This window comes from Rhipicephalus sanguineus, chromosome 4, assembly GCF_013339695.2.
Source record: "Rhipicephalus sanguineus isolate Rsan-2018 chromosome 4, BIME_Rsan_1.4, whole genome shotgun sequence".
Classification (NCBI taxonomy): domain Eukaryota; kingdom Metazoa; phylum Arthropoda; class Arachnida; order Ixodida; family Ixodidae; genus Rhipicephalus; species Rhipicephalus sanguineus.
Window position 1 is genome coordinate 5,835,207 of NC_051179.1, and position 22,939 is coordinate 5,858,145.

Consider the following 22,939-nt stretch of genomic DNA (forward strand, 5'->3'; position numbering starts at 1 on the left):
CACGAGGGGCGTGCTCTCAGAGAAGAGAACGACCCACTGGAAGGCGCTCGAGAGGACGACCCATTACTCAGTAGGAACGCTTCGCTACAATATAAATACTACTTACTTTGCTGTACTGATGCTGGAGAACATTCATGCATGACCAAAAATTTTACACTTTTTTTGGTGGGTCATGAGCTCACTGGCAACAACTGTGCATTTCTTCCGATGTGAACTTTTGGAAAAATTGCAACATTGTTCATCAAAAGAAATGGACAACTTTTGGCATTTGTTGATGAAGTGAAGAACAAAACAGCAGCAGGTTTTTTGTTTTAGGCATATATGACACCAAATTCAAAATGTTGTGTTTTGCCCTGCATTTCATTTTGCCCTGCCTTAGGCTGGAACCCGCATTGCCGCCAATGCAAGAGCACCTGCAGGAAAAAAATGCAGCAGCCCTATTGCGGCACCACATTTGCCGGGTTGCCAGACAAAAGGCGATTTCTGCTATTAAGGGCGATGCTGGTATTGAAGCGAGAACAAGTGCAGCTAGTAGGGGGGTTGATGTGGTCTGTTTGGCCTGGAAGGAGAGCAAGTATAGCCCGTTGCTTCGTTGAATGCGCTGTAGCTTTTTTTTTACTCTGTGATTTGGGGATGTATTTGCTGGACGGCACCAGTTGTGCGTCAGTGGTGCCTGAAATCGGGCTTAGTTGCAGCTTTACCCTAGTAGGCAGCAGGTATCCAAGTGTAGTGGACACTGAGTGCTTTGTATAGTCGCTAATTAATGGCGCTGTGGGCAGGCGAGCGCCACCTGACATTGGGTATATAGTAGGGGGGCGGATCGAATAAAAGGATTCTTGTTGTTGCTACGAGCCGCGCTTGTGTCCTTACTCGGCGTCTCCGAACATGGTGTCAGAAGTGGGTGACAACGCGCAGTTATGGACACGATCAGCGTCGACCCGACAACTGGTACAGACGCTTCCAAGCTCAACATTGTGCGCGTCGGTACGCCGGGACTTCAACCTCCGTCGCCGTTTAACTTCACAAGCCCTGGGAAATCGACAACATGGATAACAAGGTATGAAGATTACGCCTTTGTTGCCGCACTCAACACAGCCACCGACGAGGTGCAAGTGTGAGCACTCTTATATTGCATGGGTTCTCAGGCACGTAGCGTCTTGTTATCGCTAGGACTGTCTGCTCTGGAAAACCTCCTGTTTGTGGAAGTCAACGCTAAGCTCATCTCGCATTTTGTTCACCCTGTCAATGAGATTTACGAGAGCCGCTGATTTCACCGCCGAGTACATCAACAAGGGGAGCCGGTGGACGAATTCTTTACCGCACTTCAGAATCTTGTCAAGCGTTGTGGGTACAACAATGCCGAGGTCGAAGACCGACTTGTGCGAGTCAAGTTTGTCGTTGGATTGCAGAACGAGACGCTGTCGGATCAATTGTGCCGATGTACTGAACTTTCGGCAGAGGAAGTGTTGGTTGTGCCAAGCACGTATTCATGAAGAAGCCGAAAAAGAGCGTCCATCCCGCGCAAGTCTCAGCGAGAGCGGGGCCTTCGACAGCTTAAACGTGGACGCGGTGCAACGCGTGAAGAACGCGTCACCACGTCGCAGCAAGTCGGTGCAGCCAACTCAATTCTACTTGCGATTACTGCGGCCGTGGTCAACACTCTCAAAAAGAATGCCCAGTTCGCAAGGCCACATGCAATTTCTGCAAGAAGCAAGGTCACTTTATTGCTGTTTGCCGGGCTAAGCATCGGAAGGAGCTGTTAGGCTCAGCTGAACTTCATACGCTGAGTACGCGTCGGGCACGATATGCCGACATTCACGTGAATGGTCACCTTGCACACTTCAAGATAGACTCGGGAGCAGAAGTTATGGTGGTATCGCCTTCTTTCCCGGGATTACCCGGGAAAGAAGGCGATAGGTTTTGGATAAAGTAGACGCCGAGGTGTCTGGTCCTGGAAATCAAAGATTGTGCGTTCTGGGAACTTTCACTGCTGCCTTGCAATGGCATAACAAGGTCTCTGTGCAAAGACTGTATGTCATCAAGAACCAGACGACACACCTGGGATTACCGGCAATTGAAGACTTGGGGCATCGTTCAGTTTTTGGACTCTGTGGAAGGTATTCCGTCACCCCAAGCAAGAATTTTTCGTGGCCTTGGGGAAGTGCAAGAAGAATACTATATTCGCGTTGCTCAAGACGCTTGCCCCTTTTCATTGAGTGTTCCTCGACGAATACCTCTGCCTCTACTCGAGCAGGGGAAGAAGGAATTGGATGAAATGGAAACCCAAGGAGTCATTCGCAAGGTTGACACGTCTACTGCATGGTGTTCAGGCCTCGTCGTTGTGCCGAAGCCGTCGGGCAGGTACAGGCTGTGTGTCGACTTGACGAAGCTTAACAAGGTTATCCAGCGGGAATGCTACATTCTGCCAACAGTTGAAGACGCCTTAGGCCAGCTTGGTGGGGCACGAATTTTTTCTAATCTCGATGCAAGATCCAGCTTCCACCAGATCAAACTAACTTGAGAGAGCGAAGAATTGACAACATTCATCACACCTTTTGGCTGCTATTGCTACAAGCGTCTTACGTTTGGCATTGCGACAGCGCCCAAGTATTTCCAGCGCTTCATGTCGAGATTGCTCGAAGGCATCACTGCAGTCGTCAACATCATAGACGACATACTCGTCTTCGGTAGGAACCGTCAAGAGCACGACCAGCGTCTAGCTGACATCTTGGCACATTTAAGGGCTTCACTCTTAATGAAAAGAAGTGTCAATTCAGAGTCTCTTTTGTCAAGTTCTTAGCAGTTGTCGTCAGCCAGCAGAGAATTAGTCCAGACCTGGACAAAGTCAAGGCTATCATGGATCTTCTACCACCAATCGATATCAGTGGTGTTCGCCGATTAGTACTTGAAATGGTAAACCATTTGGCTAGATTCATTTTAAACCTGTCTGAGATCTCAGCACCTATTCGTGTTCTCCTCAACAAGAACAACGCATGGGGTTGGAGTTACAACCAAGAGCAAGCGTTCAGGAACATCATGTCTTTGCTCAGCTCCGACGTATGTATGGCTATGTACAATCCCCATTACCCAACTGTAGTATCGGCTGACACAAGCTCCCATGGCCTTGGAGCTGTCTTACTCCAGGATCAACCTTCGGGAATTCGACGTGCCATCCCCTATGCTTCCAGATCTCTCACTGCTACAGAGGGACGCTACAGTCAAACGGAAAAAGAGTCTCTGGCTGTCACATGGGCTGTCACCCGGTTCAACCAATACCTACGCGGACTAAGCTTTGAGGTCGAATCCGATCATCTTCTGCTTGTAGCTCTCCTTTCAAGTAAAGATCTGGACGTCTTGCCACCTCGAATTCAACCTATGCGGATCAAAGTGATGCGCTATCAGTTCTCGGTCAAGTATGTTCCTGGAAAACTGCTAGCTACAGCAGACATACTTTCACGAGCGCCTTGTGACTTGCCAACTTCCAAAGCGGTCAGCAGCTTGGAAATCTATATAGGGGAAGTTCTTAAGGATCTACCTCCACAACTGGCAAGTCAGCTTGACGAGATCCGTCGTATTCAAGCTCAAGATAGTGAATGCTCTTCGATTATTACTTATTGTGAGAGAGGCTGGCCATCCAAGAAGAGAGTTCCGACCTATTTAGCACCATATTGGAAGGAGCGAGAAAGACTGAGTGTGTACGATGAGTTACTCTGACTGGATCGCCGAATTGTCATCCCGTCACCTCAACACAAGGACATCCTCTCACTGCTGCACGAAGGACATCAAGGTGTCCGCCGCTGTCAAGAGCACGCCCGAGAGTGCGTTTGGTGGCCCCATTGCAATCAGCATATCGAAGACCTTGTGACTCAATGTGCTAAGTGTGCTGAGACTCGAGCCCTGCATTCTGAGCCACTGATACTAATGCCAACACCGGAAAGACCATGGCAATGCCTGGGAACCGACTTGTTCCACTTAGAAGGACGTGACTACGTCCTGATCGTCAACTACATACCAGATTTCCCGAAGTAGCCACATTGGGAACTTTGTCAGCAAAAGCAGTCATTGCTGCAATCAAGAGTTGTTTTGCTCGCTTTGGGATACCAGACGCTGTGCGGACGGACAATGGACCTCAGTTCGCGTCCAAGGAGTTCGCCAACTTTGCACGAGCATATGGATTCTGCCACGAGACCAGCAGCTCTCGATACCCTCAGAGTGTAATGGAGAGGCAGAGCGCATGGTGCGCACTGTGAAGGATATGCTGAAGAAAAGCTCGGATCTGTACCTCGCCCTGCTCACATACCGAGACACACCTGGAGTTTCGGGTGTCTCTCCAGCTCGGTACTTATGGGGAGGAGACTGCAAACTCGTATTCCGGTTCTGCCTTAACGACTTCTTCCGGCCTTACCAAATCACGAGGAATTTCAAGCACAGAATACTGCAGCGAAGTTGCAACAGGCGCAGGACTACAATCGTCGTTATGGTGCCACTCCTCTGATTCCTCTCAATATGGGGGAGGAAGTGTGGACAAAAGATATAGGTTGCAGCGGTCGTGTTCTCAGCCCAGCTCAGCGACCAAGGTCGTATGTGGTTGAGACTCCCAGTGGTGTTGTCCAGAGGAACCGTTGCCATCTGGTGCCGTTCCTGGCTGACCAAGATGTCCAAGGACAACAGCACTGGCTTCATCACCAACGCATGGAACCTTAGCTTCAAGACCACCCAGAGCACCTGCCTCGAGGTCATCGGTGGAAGCGTCGTCACCAAGTGCTTCATGCGCATCACCTGTGCCACCTCGAGAGATGCCTCCCTCGTCTGATGTACAAACTTTACCTGTGCGAGCAAGTGTGCCTCAGTGTGGTGAACCTAAGCGTACGCGTTGTGGCCGTACCGTGAAACCACCACGTTGGTTCAACCTGTAACCCTCCCGGGAGGGAAGATGTAGTGGACGCTGAGTGCTTTGTATAGTCGCTAATGGATGGCGCTGTGGGCAGGCGAGCGCCCCCTGACATTGGGTATATAGTAGGGGGGGCGGATCGAATAAAAGGATTCTTGCTGCTACGAGCCGCACTCGTGTCCTAACTCGCCGTCTCCGAACACCAAGTACCCTTAGTCAAGGACTTCAACACAGCCACTAGAATTATATGTACCTGTTCAGGTTGGCCACCTTTTGCAGGGGTAGCCTAACTTAAGGCTCCTTGGGCGAGCAGTCATGTTGGTGAAGGTGCAAGTGTAGCTTCTCTACAGTGCAGCTGGAGAAATGCATGTGCAGTAATGTGAATGCCACCTGTTGTGAATCTGCGAAACAATTATGGCACGAGATGCGGACGGGTTTATTCATGTCTCAGCATACAAGGAGCTGTTGAACACTTCTGTTGGTGCCTCATTTCTTTGGCACCGTTCTTCTTGCCTTAGCAAAGAAAAACATTCTGCTTATGAGCCCCCACACCTCATTTTAGAATAAACAGAAGCCTGCTATTCTTCCAGAAGTGGCAGTACCGTCAGTGCGATTTTCGGCTGAGCATATCAGAAAGCAGGCCATGTCAGCTTGAAATTGGTGGCTACGAATTAGCTATTTGGCCATTGGACACTGTTATACCAGATGTTTCAGTGATGACTGTGGGTGTCTCAAGCACTCGAGTACAAAACGCAGAAAAGGGCATTTATTGCAGCTAGCTGAATTACATAGCAAAGGCACATGTTGCTGAATCGAGGAGGTTCGACTTGCCCGCCTGGATATGGAGTGAGTGTTGTTGTCCTGCGAAAGGAGGGAAGGCCTGCAGGCTGCTGCTTGTTCTCCCCGAGCTAAAGACAAGGATACAAGTTCACGTTGGTGCCAGTGTATGAACACTCTTGCCCAGCTGTGCAACCTTCGCAAGGCAAGTGCTTTCAGGGGAAGCCAAGAGCCACATGGGGAACACAGCATATCAGGGCTCTCCACTCTAATTATTTGGAGGATATGGAGTGGAGCAAAAGCAGAGTAAAAAAAATGAACTAGCTCCTTTTGTTGTAATATTAACCACGATTCACTGATTAATTTTATCATTTTAGGCAGCGCATGTCAATTGGACCCTTGCAGCTGTTGGAAAGCTTCAACAAATTTGCATTTGAAACAAATCAAAAGCTTTTGTTTGATGCACTTTGGCATATAGAGTTCAGTGTGAACCCAAAACTTAAGCCTGTCAGGAGTGTGCCTAACCATGCTGCTTGATTCCATAAAACAAAAGCAGGAGAATGTTGCTGCTGAAAGATGGGCAATAGGTGCACACGCATGTGAACCCACCTATGACAAACCGATCATTTGGGAGTACCTACCTTAAAAGATTAGGGCTAGTTTAAATGAATTGTCGAAATGAAGAGCTTGATTCCATGACTGCACTGCTATGTAAGCTGTATGCAGGTGCGTTAGATGTGAGATTCCACAATGGGACTTTTTTTTCAAGTCACTTGCAGCATTATAGTAGAGTGTAGAGTGCAAAAGTAGAGTGCAAATCTCGCAGATCAGCGTACCTGTCTACACCAGTTTGCCCTTGGATGAACGAAGAAATACTCAAAATTATTAGATTAAGAGAACATTGACCAAAATGAAGCAAAATAGAGATAACGGTTATTATAAAGAATTATACAGAAACACGCGCAATCTGTCGTTGTCCATGATGAGAAAACGAAAAAAGGAATATTACAGTAACCTTATCACGAAAGCCAACGGTAACGCAAAGGAAATATGGCGTATAATAAAGGCAGTTGTAAATCTGGAGCCCCAACAACCTGTTTTACCAAACTTAAATATAGTAGGTTGTAATGGAATAGAACTAGCGGAACTATTTAATGATTACTTCGTAACCATAGGAAAGCAGTCGGCAACCCGTAAAAATGCTAGATATAACTCACCATTCCCTACTGTTCACAAGAATACTTTCTTTTTCCGAGAAATTACTGAAGCTGAAATTATTGCTGTTGTACGTCAGATGTCATCAAACAAAGCCATGGGACATGATGAAATACCAGTTAAAATATTGAAGGACAACATTGAAACCTTATCCATACCTCTGGCTGTTATTTTCAATCAGTCCTTCACGACAGGTGTATACCCCGAGCAGCCTAAGATAGGGAGGGTGACACCAATCCACAAAGGCGAATGCCCTGACGACATAGCAAATTACCACCCCATAACGATTCTATCCTGCGTGAACACTCTTTTTGAGAAGCTTGTTGCTAAAAGAATGATGGGCTTTATTACAAAATACGGTATCCTAACTCCGAGTCAACATGGCTTTAGAAAAGAACACAGTACGGCTACTGCGGTAAGCTTTGTGGCAGAAACAGTAAACCGAGCATTAAACGATAACCAGTTCATCATAGGTGTCTTCCTAGATATAAAAAAAGCTTTTGATTCAGTGGACCACAGTATATTGTTAAACAAACTCGAACGCTATGGATTTAGAGGAATATCTTCAAAGTTCTTTCACAGTTATTTGTCGCAACGGACTCAGTATGTACAAATACTCGGTAACAAGTCAAACAGGAAATTCGTTGAAACAGGTGTGCCGAAAGGTTCAGTACTTGGACCGATTTTGTTCTCCCTCTTCATTAATGATTACCCTCTATCCTTAACCCATATGCAAGCAGCTCTATATGCAGATGATACCGCCTTACTTATAGCACGCCACTCCCTTCAGGAAGCCGAATCACTCGCCAATAAAGAACTGCAAGCAACTTCTCAGTGGTTTAAAGGAAACAATTTATTATTAAATACAAAAAAAACCAAGTACGCTGTATTCGCCTCTAACCGAAAAGTGATACCTGAAACATGTGGTCTGTACATTAAGGAAACTCGCATTGACGAGGTGAACACGTATACTTACCTTGGCGTGACTCTAGACCCTTCATTCGACTGGACATCACATATAGACAATTTGTGTAGAAAACTAAGCTTTGGATGCTTTACATTGTTTAAAGCTAGGAACCACTTCAACTTACACACACTCCGTATATTATACTTTAACGTTTTTCACTCTCACCTAACCTATTGCATCGAATCATGGAGCTACACATATGCTTCATATTGCTCCGTCGTTAACATTTTGCAAAAGAGAGCTGTACGAACCATTGCATCAGCACCCAAGAATGCACCATCGACTGAAGTTTTCAGAAATCTTAACATAATGCCTTTTAATATGGCTAGGTAATACAAAAGTGCAACATTAGTACGCAAAATAATGAATAAAAACGTGCCCCTTCACTCATCAGTCTTAATAAAACCTTGAGGTCACACTCGACAGGCGGAACAACTAAATCTTTACCTGCCAATAGTCCACAATGTTTACGGCCATCGAACAGTATCCTTTGTTGGTGCAAAAATCTGGAACAGTATCCCTACCCTAATTAAATGCCTGCCAAATATGACGCAATCGCTCAGGAAACTCTTCCTATCGGGGAGTTACCAGTCACCATATTGATATCGAACTAATAACTCTGTGTACATGCACATTGATTCTGTTCTTTTTTATTTTTTTTTTGCATGATCGTATTTTAAAATGTGATTTGTGATTGAATCTTATATATCAACATTGTACTCGCTAAATAAACCACAATATGCAATGTCTGTAAGGGATCCTTAACTACCATATCGGCTACGGATCCGGATGTTCTCGCAGCAATTTTTGTAAATCATTTCAATGAAAATAAAAACATTCTTCTTCTTCTTATGCATAGCACCCTTTTTGTAATGATGCTTATCATTTCATGCAGTGTTGGGGGACCCACCACGGCCTCTGCTGTGTTCCCAACAGCAGGCCGACATGGCTGGTTACATGGCGGCCAGGGGTGACTTTGCCCATGAGTTTGACAACTTTGCAGAAATGGATGTGGCTGAGCTGGATTTCAGGCACTGTGAAGACACCCTGGATAAAGGTCTCCTCTTCCAACATTACTGTTGAAAGTGATGGCATTCCACTTTTAAAATAAGAAAACACATTGCAAGGATGTTTATTGCTCAGCAGTGCTAGGGCATGGACTCTGAGCACGACTGCATTCCCGTGCCGAGCGTTGGAGATCTTGACCCACGAGCAGTCGTCTTCGCTACAGAGCAAAAAAAAAAAAGATCTTTCTCACGCACAGGTCACTCACATCAATGAAATTTGAAGTACACAATGAGAAAAAAGTTATGAAAGTTGGCGTCACATGACTTTGAGCACATTCTTATTTTGAGAAAAATGCAAACAAAGATTTCAGAGCATGCAAGACGTGTGCGTCCCCCCTGTGGCCATTTTTAGAGATTTAAAAACAATTAGAAACACAAAGTTATATTTAATGACATCCTATTATGTAACAGTCACAATAAAATTGATAAAGTGTTTTGAATATCGTTAATATAGACGAAACAACACATACTTTCGAAAAAAACACAATGTGCAGGGTGTCTACCGACCGGGAAAACCGGGAATTCTCAGGGATTTTGGGTAGTCTGGAAATTCTCAGGGAAAACTCAGGGAAATTGTGCTCCCATCAGGGAAAATCCACAGTAACCTTATCGAAAGGCAACGAAAGTCGCGGTAGCACTGGCTCGATATTTTGTGAACGCATTTTTCAGATCAATTAAACGGCCGCTGCGGCTGCGGCGAAGTGGCGCACTTCGATGCTGTCATCGCCTTCGGAGCGGTGAAGTGGGAGAGAATCCGGCTAATGCGTGGCATGCGGGCACCATGAACCATGACACATCGTATCGCGCAATGTTGTCAGGGTGTTCTGTGACTACGCGGTGTAGTTCTGTATTCTTTCTCGCGCGTGCTGTGCGTTAGCGCCCGATATGGTGTTTTTGTTATCGCCACATGTGAAGTAACAAGCATGATTAGTTGTAGAAGCGGTAGCAGTAAATGTAACGAGCTTGAGTTATCTTGCAAGCGATCGCGATCGTTCAGGAAGCGGATGTCTTCGACAAGGCTGGTATCTGGCAAGCCATCCCGATCGGCGAGAAAAAATACGACGCTTGTTGGCTGTTATCGGAGAGCTCACTCGCTCGGATCCCGAGCTTCAAAGATGCTATTTAGGACTCCGTGAAGAATAGAATAAATTTCCAGGCGAGAGCTAGCGTAACTCACAGCAAGTGAAAGCTTTTTTTTTTCTTTTTTTCCCGATGAGGGCACATGCTGAAACAGGTTTTAGGCAGTCGACCGATATATTGGGGGGCTGCAGCTCGCAATTACCAGCCACGCCACGTGGATGTTTGCTGCAAAGCCGAACTACAAAACTTTTCAGAGCCAAGGCTTAGTGGCGACCGAAACTCGCGACACCAGCACGGGTCCCATTGGCTCGATTCGGCGCGCGATGTCGGAGAACAGTAACGTTTCCACCATAATCGGATGTGCCGTAATTCAGGCTGTTGCCGTGCTTTCATGAGATCTTAGCCCGCAGCTATATTGCTTTTTTTTTGCGGTAGCAATTGTATAGAAACCCCGACGCGAATTTTATGCCTTCGCCATGATCTTCCTTATCAAGTCCAAATCGCGATTACATCACCCCGCGCGTCGTATGCTCCATGCGCGAGTGAAAGCGTGCGAGAGATGAAACGAGCCGACCGTCTCGTTCGCGCGATGGGCACATGGAGATAGGAGCCGCCGGGTTGGGGGGGAGGGGGCTGCGTGAGTCCGACAGGAAGTGCGTACTTTGTACCAGCGGGCGTGGTCGCGTGTGCCGCGGTATCTTTAGTGGGGATCAGCAGACGGCTCATACCTTTGCAGGTGTTGTACTCTAATTGCAAAACGTCCGTTGAAGCCATAGCAGTGGCAGATCCCGGGGGAGGGGGCGGTAGCGGCGATCGCCCCCCCCCCCCCCCCCAAGCCAGCCCCCGCCCCCTCCCTTCAGTGCCTGTCGTCCACCTCCTTTGTCAGGCTGCCTGTTGAGTTTGCCCCCTTTTTCAGGTTGCTTTGCCTGCTACTGCCCAAAAGGGGTAAAGAGAATCTTGTCCCTGCTCTCTACCTCTCTCATCGCTCTACCTTTTCCTGCTTCCCTATGCATATTGTAACGCACAGTTAAAAGGCACACTTTATTGAACTATAGTAAGTTGGGCGAACTTGTGCCCGAGAAGGAAGCAGGAGATAACTAAAACGGAAGTCCCAAGCAGCTCTGAAGAAGAGTCCTCTTCCAGCTCTGAAAGCTCCACCTCTTCTTCTTTTTCCTCTGGTTGTCTCCCGCGTAGTTCGCGCGCAGCTGTTCTGGTCTGGGTCAAGCAGGCACGCGCTCTCGGTCACACATTTACCTTCTTTCGAACGTATGCCACAAACAATTGGGAGGGCGTACAAATCGGCCTGGGCGCGTAGTTTGAAACCACCTTGGGTCATTACCCCCCTTTCGAGAGTGCATCGTCCCGATGCTGATTAGAAACTGGTTTCCAGGCGATCGTTTACAACACCTCGTGGTGAATTCAGTTGCCGTCAAGCAGTGTGGTGTCCTCGGTGGTTCATTCCCTGTCGTAGTAAGGTTTCATTCTGACGACATGCACAATTTCTGTGCGATGCCGCCGTCGTGATGAGATTTCCTGTCCATCTGGAACAACTTCATAATTCACCGAGCCAAGGCGGCGGAGCACTCTGTATGGACCAAAATAGCGGCGTAGCAGCTTTTCGGATAGGCCACGTACGCGAACGGGAATCCACACCCATACTCTGTCTCCCGGCGCATACTGGACGTCTCTTCGTCGCAGGTTGTATCGATGCGTGTCGGCTTTCTGTTGTTGGTGAATACGGTGCCGCGCCAGCTGTCTTGCTTCTTCTGCTCTTTGTATATAGTCGCTGACATCATACTCATTTTCTGTCACCTCATCAACAGGTAGCATAGCATCTAAAGGTGTGGTGACTGTCCGGCCGAATACAAGCTGAAACGGCGCCATTCGGGTAGTCTCTTGCATTGCGGTATTATACGCGAACGTTGCATAGGGTAATATTTTATCCCATGTACGATGCTCTACGTCCACGTACATCGACAACATATCAGCCAACGTTCTGTTCAGTCGTTCTGTGAGTCCATTTGCTTGTGGGTGATATGCTGTCGTTTTCCTATGACTGGTGTGCGTCAATTTCATAATAGACTTTATCAGATCAGCCGTAAACGCGGTTCCTCGGTCCGTGATTAGCACTATAGGAGCGCCATGCCGCAGTACGATGTTGGTGACGAAGAATTCGGCCACTTCAACGGCCGTTCCTCTAACAAGAGACGCTGTCTCAGCGTATCGAGTCAGATAGTCGGTCGCAACTATGATCCACCGTTTCCCCGACGACGACGTAGGAAATGGGCCAAGTAAGTCCATTCCCACTTGTGCGAATGGGACCTCTGGTGTTTCTATAGGCTGAAGGAGACCTGCTGGTTTCAACGGCGGGGTTTTGCGTCTTTGGCAATCACGGCAAGTTCTGACGTAGTGTTGCACAGAGCTTAGCAACTTCGGCCAGTAATATTTAGTGCGGATACGTGCTAACGTTCTGCTCACTCCTAAGTGTCCCGCTGACGGATCGTCGTGGCAAGCCTCCAAGATCTCAGGTCGTAAATGTGCAGGGACGACGAGCAGGAATGCCGCTGTATTGTTTTCAAAATTCCTTTTATATAGGACGTTATTGCGAAGGACGAACGCCGACAAGCCGCGGGAAAAGGCTCGTGGAACATCGACAGACTGTCCCTGTAGGTACTTGATTATTTGTAGTGATTCCGGGTCAGATTGCTGATGATGTGCCATCTGCGATGTTGTCACAGCCCCCAAGAATGGTAAATCCTGTCCGTCGTCGGCGGAAGTAGAGGCAGCGGGTTCAATCGGAGCACGTGACAAGCAATCAGCATCACTGTGCTTGCGACCGGACTTATATACGACCGTGATATCGTATTCTTGTAATCGTAGGCTCCATCTTGCAAGCCGTCCACACGGATCTTTGAGATTGGCCAGCCAGCATAGTGAGTGATGGTCACTTATAGCTCGAAAATGCCTGCCGTATAAATATGGTCGAAACTTGGTGATAGCCCATATCACAGCGAGGCATTCTTTTTCCGTCGCTGAGTAGTTCACCTCAGCTTTCGAAAGAGTTCGACTGGCGTACGCAATGACTCGTTCTTGTCCATTTTGCCATTGAATAAGTACGGCCCCAAGACCTGCATTACTTGCATCTGTGTGGATGTCTGTTGCCGCTTCTTCGTCAAAATGCGCAAGAACAGGATGGCTTTGAAGGCAATTCCGTAGTTCATTGAAGGCATCCTCCTGTTCACTAAGCCAAACGAAGGGCACATCTTCTTTTGTCAGCCGAGTCAGCGGTTCAGCGATTCGCGAAAAATTTTTGACGAATCGTCTGTAATAGGCACAGAGACCTAAAAATCGCCTCACGGCCTTTTTATCCGTTGGCTTTGGAAATTTTGCGACGGCCTCAGTCTTCCCAGGATCTGGGCGGACGCCTTCCGCACTGATGACATGGCCGAGGAAAAGGAGTTCACGGAAGCCGAAATGGCATTTCTGAGGTTTTATCGTCAAATCTGCTGACTTGATAGCGGTGAGCACTGCCCGAAGCCTTTCCACGTGTTGCTCGAAGGTAGCAGAGAAGATTACGACGTCGTCCAAATAAACCAGACAAGACTGCCATTTCAGACCTGAGAGCACTGTGTCCATCATTCACTGGAAGGTGGCGGGTGCTGAAAAAAGGCCAAACGGAAGAACCTTAAACTCGTATAAACCGTCCGGTGTCACAAACGCCGTCTTTTCGCGATCTCTTTCGTCAACTTCGATCTGCCAATATCCACTTTTAAGGTCCAGCGAGGAAAAATACTTCGCATCTCGTAGCCTATCCAGAGTGTCATCAATCCTTGGAAGAGGATAAACATCCCGTTTAGTGACGGCGTTCAGTTTCCGGTAATCAATGCAGAAACGCAAGGTCTGATCCTTTTTCTTCACAAGCACAACAGGTGAGGCCCAGGGACTTGCTGACGGCTGAATGACGTCATCCTTGAGCATTTCTTGAACCTGATTTCCTATAGCCTCTCTTTCTTTAGGTGACACACGGTAGGGATGCTGGTATATAGGCCTCACCGACTCATCGACAATGATGCGATGTTTGGCGATAGGTGTACGACGGACTTTGGATGACATCGAGAAGCATGCGGAGAATTCCCTTACAAGTCTCTCTATTTCTTCCTTTTGATGGGGCAGTAGTCCTGGTTCAATGTCGATAGCTGCCAGGACAGAGTCCACGTCTTGTAAATCAGATGTCGTGGTTTCAGAAGTGTTCAGCTCCGTAACCTGGACGAAATCATTCAGACTGGCGATGACGGTTCCCTTTGCGATGTGTTGTATCTCGTTTCCAAAGTTTGTAAGCAAAACGTTGGTACAACCGCTACGCAGCTGAACGAGGCCTCGTGGCATGCAGATACCTTTCTGAAGCATCAGGTCGGTGTTGCTGTCAGCAAATCCTTCGAAGTCACTGAATGCTCTGTTGGTTACTGCGACAGATATGCTTGATCTCGGTGGTATCATGACATCGTCATCCGCAATACAGAGATCATAAACGTCTTCTTCAGTGTCGAAAGTTGCGATAGCGTGCCTCGTTGAGAATGAGACGCAAGATTCTCGCAAGTTGATTACAGCGCCGTTAGCTTGCAAGAAGTCCATGCCGATAATCAAGTCTCTTGAGCATTCGGGCAGCACAATAAGGCTGGCGACGTATGTGAAGCCCCGTATACCAATTCTTGCGGTGCATCTTCCCGTCGGGTCGATGAGGTGCCCTCCTGCTGTGCGAACTTGTGGTCCCTTCCAAGGCGTCAGCACTTTCTTCAGTATTTTCGAAAGCTCATTACTCATTACTGAATAATCTGCGCCTGTATCTACCAGTGCAATGACTTCGTAACCATCAATAAACACGCGTAAATCTGAAGCAACATCGCTACCACGGCACCGGTTTCCGAGTCTGTCGTCGTCGTTCAGCGTCGGCGATGGAGGTTCTTCTGCGTCAGCGTCGACAGCGGCCTTGCCTCCACAGGTCGCTGACTCTAGTTTTCCCGGCGCGGGCTTGGTGAACGGCGTCTTGGAGAGCTTGCTGAAAGGCGGGGGCTTGGCGACCGATACCTCCCCGTCGTCGTTGCTCGAGGTTGATGTTGCTGAAAACCACGTGAGCTTTGACGACTCGAGAGGTATTCCTCGATTTCGATGGGGCGCTCACCATTTCGTGGTCGCGGTGCGTTTACAGGGAAACCACGAAGTCCTGCCTGGCGATATTGGCACATGCGGTAGATGTGTCCAGCCTCCCCACAGTGGTAACAAAGGGGTACCCTATCGGGAGTGCGCCAGATATCGCTCTTTCTGAGTCTCCTCTCGGGTGGTGGCTGCAGTGTGCTTGGATACATCGGGTGATGTATCGGAGTAGTGGCTGCGACGTCTGCACGTCCGGAAGTTCCTCGCAGTAGGGCATCGGCATAGGACACACTGGGCTGCTGACGCTGTAGTGGCACTTCTGTATGTGCGTTTGTCTGAGGCTCCTGGACCGCCTGTCGGACCTCCTCGCGTATCACGTCGGCCAGTGACGAAAGCATTGGAGCGCTCGGGCCAAGTCTCTGTTTCTGTAGCTCTTCTCGTACTACAGACCGTACCAGCTCACGCAACATCTCCATACCGTTTCCGAAGGCTGCTGGCAATGCGTCCAAAGAGGCGATGTTCATCTCTCGGTTATACATTCTTGCTCGCTGTTGTAGCGTTCTTTCCATTGCAGCCGCCTCGGAACAAAACTCAGCGACGGTGCGCGGCGGGCTGCGAACAAGTCCGGCAAACAGTTCCTGTTTTACCCCTCGCATTAAATGACGCAGCTTCTTGTCCTCGCTCATGTTTGGGTCCGCTCGGCGGAATAGATGAGACATGTCCTCCACATACATGGCCACGCTCTCGTTGTTGCGCTGGCTTCTTGCTTGGAGAGCAGCTTCGGCTCTTTCTCTGCGATCTGTACTCGGGTAAGTGGTAAGCAGCTCCCGTCGGAAGTCATCCCATGACGGCATGGCAGATTCGTGGTTTTCAAACCACGTTCGTGCGTTATCCTCCAACGCGAAGTAAACGCGTCCCAGTCTGCGATCTGCTTCCCATCCGTTAGCCTTCGCAACGCGCTCGAATTGTTCTAGCCAATCCTCCGCGTCTTCGTAGGTGTCGCCGTGAAAAGGCTGCGGCGTCAATGGGGGATTCACTACGATGTTAGCTGGTGTGAGCTGAGCTGTCATGTCGGTAGCGCCGCCGTTCACAGCCGCTAAGGGTCTAAGAGAATCCGACAAACGTGAAAACTCAGGAGCCTCACCACGTAGGCGTCGACTGCAGCGCTGATGAACGGGCGTCAGCTCGCTGGGTTCAAGTCGCTGTGGTTCTGGACTGCGTTTGGTCACTCGAGAAGGGCTTGGCATCCTACCCCGCACCTCCACCAGATTTGTAACGCACAGTTAAAAGGCACACTTTATTGAACTATAGTAAGTTAGGCGAACTTGTGCCCGAGAAGGAAGCAGGAGATAACTAAAACGGAAGTCCCCAAGCAGCTCTGAAGAAGAGTCCTCTTCCAGCTCTGAAAGCTCCACCTCTTCTTTTTCCTCTGGTTGTCTCCCGCGTAGTTCGCGCGCAGCTGTTCTGGTCTGGGTCAAGCAGGCACGCGCTCTCGGTCACACATTTACCTTCTTTCGAACGTATGCCACAAACAATTGGGAGGGCGTACAAATCGGCCTGGGCGCGTTGTTTGAAACCACCTTGGGTCAATATTTACAACAAAGGCTTCTTACGCACTGCCATAATCCCCTCTGGGCTGTTGTAAATATGCGTGACCCACCAAAATGCACTGCTGAGCGGGGGCTTCAGCCTTTGTACCCCCCCCCTCCCCCATTAGGTACCTGAATCCGCCCCTGAGCCATAGATAGGGCACTTCTCTCAGTGCAGCGGCTGCGTTTTCTGAAGGAGCGAGCTGCCAGCCTATATTCATATAAAATTCCTCTTTGTTGCTATTGGATTTACTGTTTTGCTCTCGCGGTGAAACTGTGACTTTTTTTCTAACGTGGGATGGTTTTCGATGTTTTGCGTTCGTGGAGAGCAAATGGTTCGGCTGGGCAACATGGTAGCAAAGGCGTTGCATTGCTCTGGGCAGCGCGCGAGGATTTGACAACAACCCGCAGCAGCAGAACAAGCGCAATTCCACAGTGCATTAAACTCGCATTTGTTTCGTATATTGTCGCGTGGTCGTGACGTCGACGAAGACAGCAGTCGGCGTTTGCAGGATGAAACATTTTATTTGGCCGAACTTGTGGCCGGAAAATGAGAACTAGCACTACAGCAATACACGCTGTACAATGATAGCGGCGAACAGGGCGTCGTCCGTCGATCAACTGACAAGTGGTCAAGCGCATCGGCTTTTATACAGGCGCTGTGGAACTTTCCAGCAATATCGCTGGTGGCGGCGTTATCTCTCGACAAAGCTGGAACATTCGCGTGCGGCGCGCAATCTTAACAAAACGATCTACTAAAATCGTGAAGCTTCTCGAACACTGCTTCGCGGCCAACGTCGAGCGTTGATAACCGTCCTTGCTGGTCAAACTCGAACACATCAAAATAAAAGAAGAAGCGGGCGTGGCAATATACATGTGACACTCGGCAAGGCATTTAACTGTGATTGCTGCACTTCAGGCTCAAAAAAATTGATTTTTTTACACAAAAAATAAAAAGTTTTTTCATGTTGCCATATTAGTTGAGCATTCTTGTGGCATTTTCAGTTTAAGATTAATCCTTCAGTAACTGCCTTGCATGAAAGGTCGAATTTCAGTTTAACGAAGTTTCGATATAACGAAGTGAGTTGCCGCTTTTACCAACTTCGCTATATTGGGGTTTAACTGTTCTATGTACTATATTCAAATGGGATTAAGTCGTTTTTATTTTCTAACGTGCGTATTAGAGAGTGACATCACCGAGCGATATGGTCTCTACCCATCTTGACATAAAACAAAGTTCTGCTTCACTCAGGGAATTTTAGCAAAAACACTCAGGGAAAACCTGGAAAACTCAGGGAATTTAGAAAAGTCAACTCGGTAGACACCCTGATGTGGTTTCGGTTTCGCTATACGAGCATAGGGTATGGTAAACTTGCTGTAACTTGCAAACTAATGATAATAGGAGGATAATTTTTGTTGCATCATATTTTTGAATTTTGGGCGTGCACAAAAAACAAACTAAAAATCAACCTCTTGAAAAAAATTCGATTTTTGAAGGTGGCCTACCACTTTAAGTACTAGCTGCTGGGCGCAACCCTGCCAAACAACTTCAGCGTGCCGATACCACATAATCAAAATTTTCTAATACTAATAGATAGTACTGTGAGAATACATTAAGTTCAATGAAATAGTTTCTAACTGTTGTGGATCGAGTTAGACAAAAGTAAAAATTGGTGCTAGTCTTGTAGGACGACAGTCTTAGAACTTGGCAGATTGATTTATTAGAGCGAGCAGTATGTTTACGGAGAACAGACTGTTTTTTTTAGTTCGTTTGTTTAAAAAAATCGTAGTACTCTTAGTTCCGGTTTACTTCCAGAAGAGTCATACAATGGCAAGACTTTACCAACAAATCCACGTGCTGCAGTGGGTTGTGAAATTTTGCTGAAAAAGCATAGTGTCCCAATGTCCCGGTATATCTCGTTTAGGTTTCTCGGCCATAGCAGTAGTACTTCTTCAAGAGGTTGTCAAAAATGAATGCGTACCCTCCCGTTAGCACAAAGTTCCTGTAGTGCAGATTAAATTTCAAGCACAAAGGACAAGTTACCTGTTTATTATAACCGACTAGGAACCAGGCTCCCAACGATGTGGTCCATAAAACATGACAACAGGCACTAATCCACACAACAAAGGCCTAGACTGTACTTAAAGCAGCGTGCGCTTCCAGTACGGTAACTAAAGCATCAGGGAAAACCAGATTCATTTACAAATATGTGAAGTAAATTCCAGGAAAGTGTTAGGTGTCTTGGGACTAAAGAAACTTGGGAATGTCCATAGAAAAACCAAGAGTATTCTAAGTAGACACGCTTGCATGTGTGCATAAATCGATTTCGTTAAAAACATGTGGTACAACTGCCACAGCTTGGAAACATAAATATTTGCGTTCGAAACTGCTCCAAAGAGTTGTTATGCTGCTCCAAATCGAGGTTTTAGCTGCTCCAGTAGCTGCACCATAATGGCTTCTGTCAATCATATCATTGTCTGCTTCAGCCATGCGTTCAGGCTTGTAATGCTTGTTGTCCTCCGTCACTTCACACGCCTTCTCTGGACACTGTACTGTGATTATCATTCGTTCATGCATCGTGCTCATCGTCATAGGCTGCGTAGTTAACCACATTGTACCTGGCAAGGCAATACATGCGGCGCAACTGATGTTAGCAGCAACATTGTAAATAGCACGCATCACAATGAAAATAACATGCACAACATTATGAAAGGCTTCGCTGACAGCTTGTGCCTTTCATTGTGTGGTGCATGTCCGTCACCGCAGAAAACCACTTGCTTGTACTGCATTCGCGCATAGTGGGCTCGTAATCTGAATGAATTGCTGCTTATATTGGAAAAATATGCACGGACAATCCTCAACCGGACAGAGCTCTGTAGTGTGCGTGTTTTTGATAGCCCACATTTTCTTTAAACTATCATTGTCGGGCTTTGGCTATATATTTTGCATTGTAACAATAAAAAAAATCGCACTTAATCGGAATGCACTAACAGTGTCTATTCTTGACCCTACGTCTGCGTCTCTGCGAGATGTGTTGGGGTAATAAGGTACGCATTTGGGCTGGTTGGTTCATGATGCGCTGTTTCTACAGTTAATGTGTTGGGGTGCACCCCCACGGGTCCCGTTTTGATGTAACGCACGAGCAAAATATATGATAGGCCTTTCTGTGGAAAATGCAGTCATCGAAAATGCAGTCATTTCAGTCATCGGCGTGCTAGTTTTGACTACGACTTGTGGGCACTTCTCCTAAGCGTGCATTATTTATTTGTCGCCGATATAGGGCACTGCCACCTCCCGCGTGATATAAAAGCAATTGCAAGGGCGTATGTCACTTATAGCTATGCTTAAACGTCACACCGAGTGCTAAGTGTGGCTCAGCGAACCTTTGATCAATTTCGCAATACATTTCATAATTATTTCGGAGGTATAATATCTCGGCAAGTGCCATAGCTCCTTTGTTTCAAAGGGTCCCTAAATATGCCTGGAGAGATTTTCAGTTGTCGTTCTGCGAGGCCAGTGTCACTATCCATGAAGCCAGGCATGTGTAACCAAATATGCCATTTCAGTCTACAGAATGTTTAAAGGGGTCATGAACCACTTTTCTAAGTAATGATCTAATGACCTTGGTATCGGAGTTTACTGCCTCCCGAATCGATTGCTGCAAAAATTTCTCGAATCCGTCAAGAACGAGCGGAGTTACGGGGGTTTGGCACACGCTCTCAGCGCCTTCTCTCTTTTCTCGTCCCAACGAGCGCACTGGAAGCTACACAGGGAGGGATGGCACGTGGGAAAGAAGTTACGTTGGCGCACGTCGTGAAACGCGATCGCTCTCCCGCTGTGATTCGCGTGCGTGAGTGTGGCTACCGCGTAAAGTTAGCAGACTGAGGAGTGCGGCGCCGACAAGTGGTGGCACCCCGTGGCAAGAAGCGCATCTGATCTGAACGCCGCTCTCAATTTATGTCGGCTATCAGCCAATGAGGATGCTATGTCTTTTGCGACGCAGAGGAGCAGATATACCACGTCAACCGGCAGGCGCTTCGCCTACCGACGAGAGTGAGAACCGGCCTCTGTTTGAAAAGAGGGCGCCTGAGAAAACAGCAACTTCGCGCTCCGTTTGCTGCCTTTGCACGGTGTGCACGACTGCAGTATTTCGCTGAGCAGTTCATAGCCGTGTCAGCTTTCCGCAGGATGTGTTTTTTCAACAAGCCCAAGGGGTGCTTCATGACCCCTTAAAAGCGGACAAAGTATCGTGCAAAGAAGGTGTAAACTGTCCTTGCTGGTTTTCTCTTCCAGTCTTTATAGAAATAGTGGGACGAAATGTGTGCACGCCTCCCTGCGTTGCCATCACAACCTGGAACACAGCACATCAGTTGGCTTCTTCACCTTGATGGAATTGTGTCACTAGGACAAGCCTGTAGGGATCATACGACACAATAATGTTTTTATGCAAGCACATGGTCGGAACAACATTGGATGGCTTGCTCTTCTCGTGCTCACCTGCACTCTTTTTTTTTTTTCCCACAGGGTACTGCACGCCCACCAAGGGCTTACGCAGCGCTGGGGTTTAAGGAAATTGATTCTGCTTGTTGGGCGAGCCGGTACATCGTTACACTTGAAGGAAGACACAAGGAAATGTGAAAGCAACATAGAGGCAGAGTTATTCTGACATGGGTATTTCACAGAAATACCTTCTGAAGAGCATGGTCATAGTCCACGATAGCAGTACCTTAGTTTTGACACTTGGTGCAGTGCACACGCAATGTCATAAAAATAGATAAAAAAATACAACTATGGTGTAATCTTTAGTGTTACCAGACTAACTGCCAATATTATTTGTGTTTTAAATAATTTGGTACTGTATTTAAGACCTATCTTGCATAGAAGCAAATGCAGAAAAATGGCTGTTTTTAAATTACTTTTCAGAATAGCCAAAGCAAGAGGAACAGAATGTATTACCTGCACTTGAAACCCTGTAAATAAGGTTCATTTGACAAATTGCCTCTGGCGAGACAATCTTTGCTGTGTTTTCACAAAGGAACTCTGTCTGCAGCATTTTTTCCCCCTAAATTTTTCATGGTAGGAAATACCACACAAGCTATTGACCTCAAATTCTATGATGAATACTACTCAAGCATGGGCTAGTGTGCCACCTGAGCCTATGTGAAGTCAAACAACACAATTATTCATTAAGTAGCAATTATTTTGAGTTTCCACTTGAACTTTCAGGGCCAGCTAAGCAGCCTCTTTTACAGCGAAAGCTGTTATGAGATCACAACAAGGGCCGTTTTTGGCGCTGTAGTTGTCCGCCGCCGCCGCCGCCGGTGTCTGTAACCACTATCACTTGAAATAAGAAAAAAAGAACGAAATAAGAAAAAAAATCCAGGATGGAATGAGGTTCGAACGTGGGCCCTCTGCATGGGAGCCCAGTGTTCTACCTCAGAGCCATGCCGGTGCTTGGAACTGCTTTGCAAAAAGACCCTATACAGGCTTTATGTCGGGAAGGAACCACATTACCATATGTAATGTAGTGTGGTAGAAGAGTAAAATAACAACCAGGCGTCACACAACGCGAATTCTGTAACCTGGCGTCACACAATGCGATTTGCGCAACGAGGGGGTTGTTGAATGCTTCAAACCCATTACAAAGGCCCCTGCCATAATTCTTCATCGTCATCAGCCACAGCATCAACAAAGTGCACATAATGCCTTACAAGTAAAACTGATAGCTGGGCGAGTTGGTATGAATTCATGTTTGAAACTTTTTTAGCGCGCACAAACGACGAGGACACAGAAAGAAGGTACAAACGAGCGCTTACTCACAACTGATTTATTTTTGAAAGGGACTAAACATATAAGCACAAATAATCATCACAAAGCATGCGCGGAGCAAGTCATGAGGCATATTAGCAGAATACAGCAAGTCAATCACAGTTCAAGAACAACAGGTGTTTAGCAGGTACCACGGTTCTCCGCAGAATGACGAAAAATTGCATAGTGGCTGCTCCCTACTTCACAAAAATTATGACGATTTATAGCGGAGTGGGTTTTTTGCAAGTGCACTTCTATTGGTTGCCAAGGAAGCCCATAAGGCTCCCATGATCCACTTCCTCAGGGTCTCAATAAAGTTAATTCTCTCTCTCTATCTTTCTCACATTAGCGTATGTTATAAAGTGTGGTGGGAGAACGGGCGTCACACAATGC

The 22,939-nt window shown here is 47.3% G+C and overlaps 1 protein-coding gene across 2 annotated transcripts in view; it reads left to right on the forward strand.

The window, feature by feature from the left end:
- LOC119389323 (transcriptional adapter 2-alpha) overlaps positions 1 to 22,939 on the forward strand; it is a 193,802-nt gene that overhangs the window by 61,162 nt on the left and 109,701 nt on the right. Inside the window, exon 5 of one of the 2 annotated variants that reach the window (XM_037656528.2) lies at positions 8,746 to 8,907. The exons of the other annotated variant lie outside the window; for it this stretch is intronic. Within the exon in view, the coding sequence (XP_037512456.1) occupies positions 8,746 to 8,907 (162 nt within the window). The remainder of the gene's footprint in view (positions 1 to 8,745; positions 8,908 to 22,939) is intronic. 2 annotated transcript variants of the gene reach the window in all.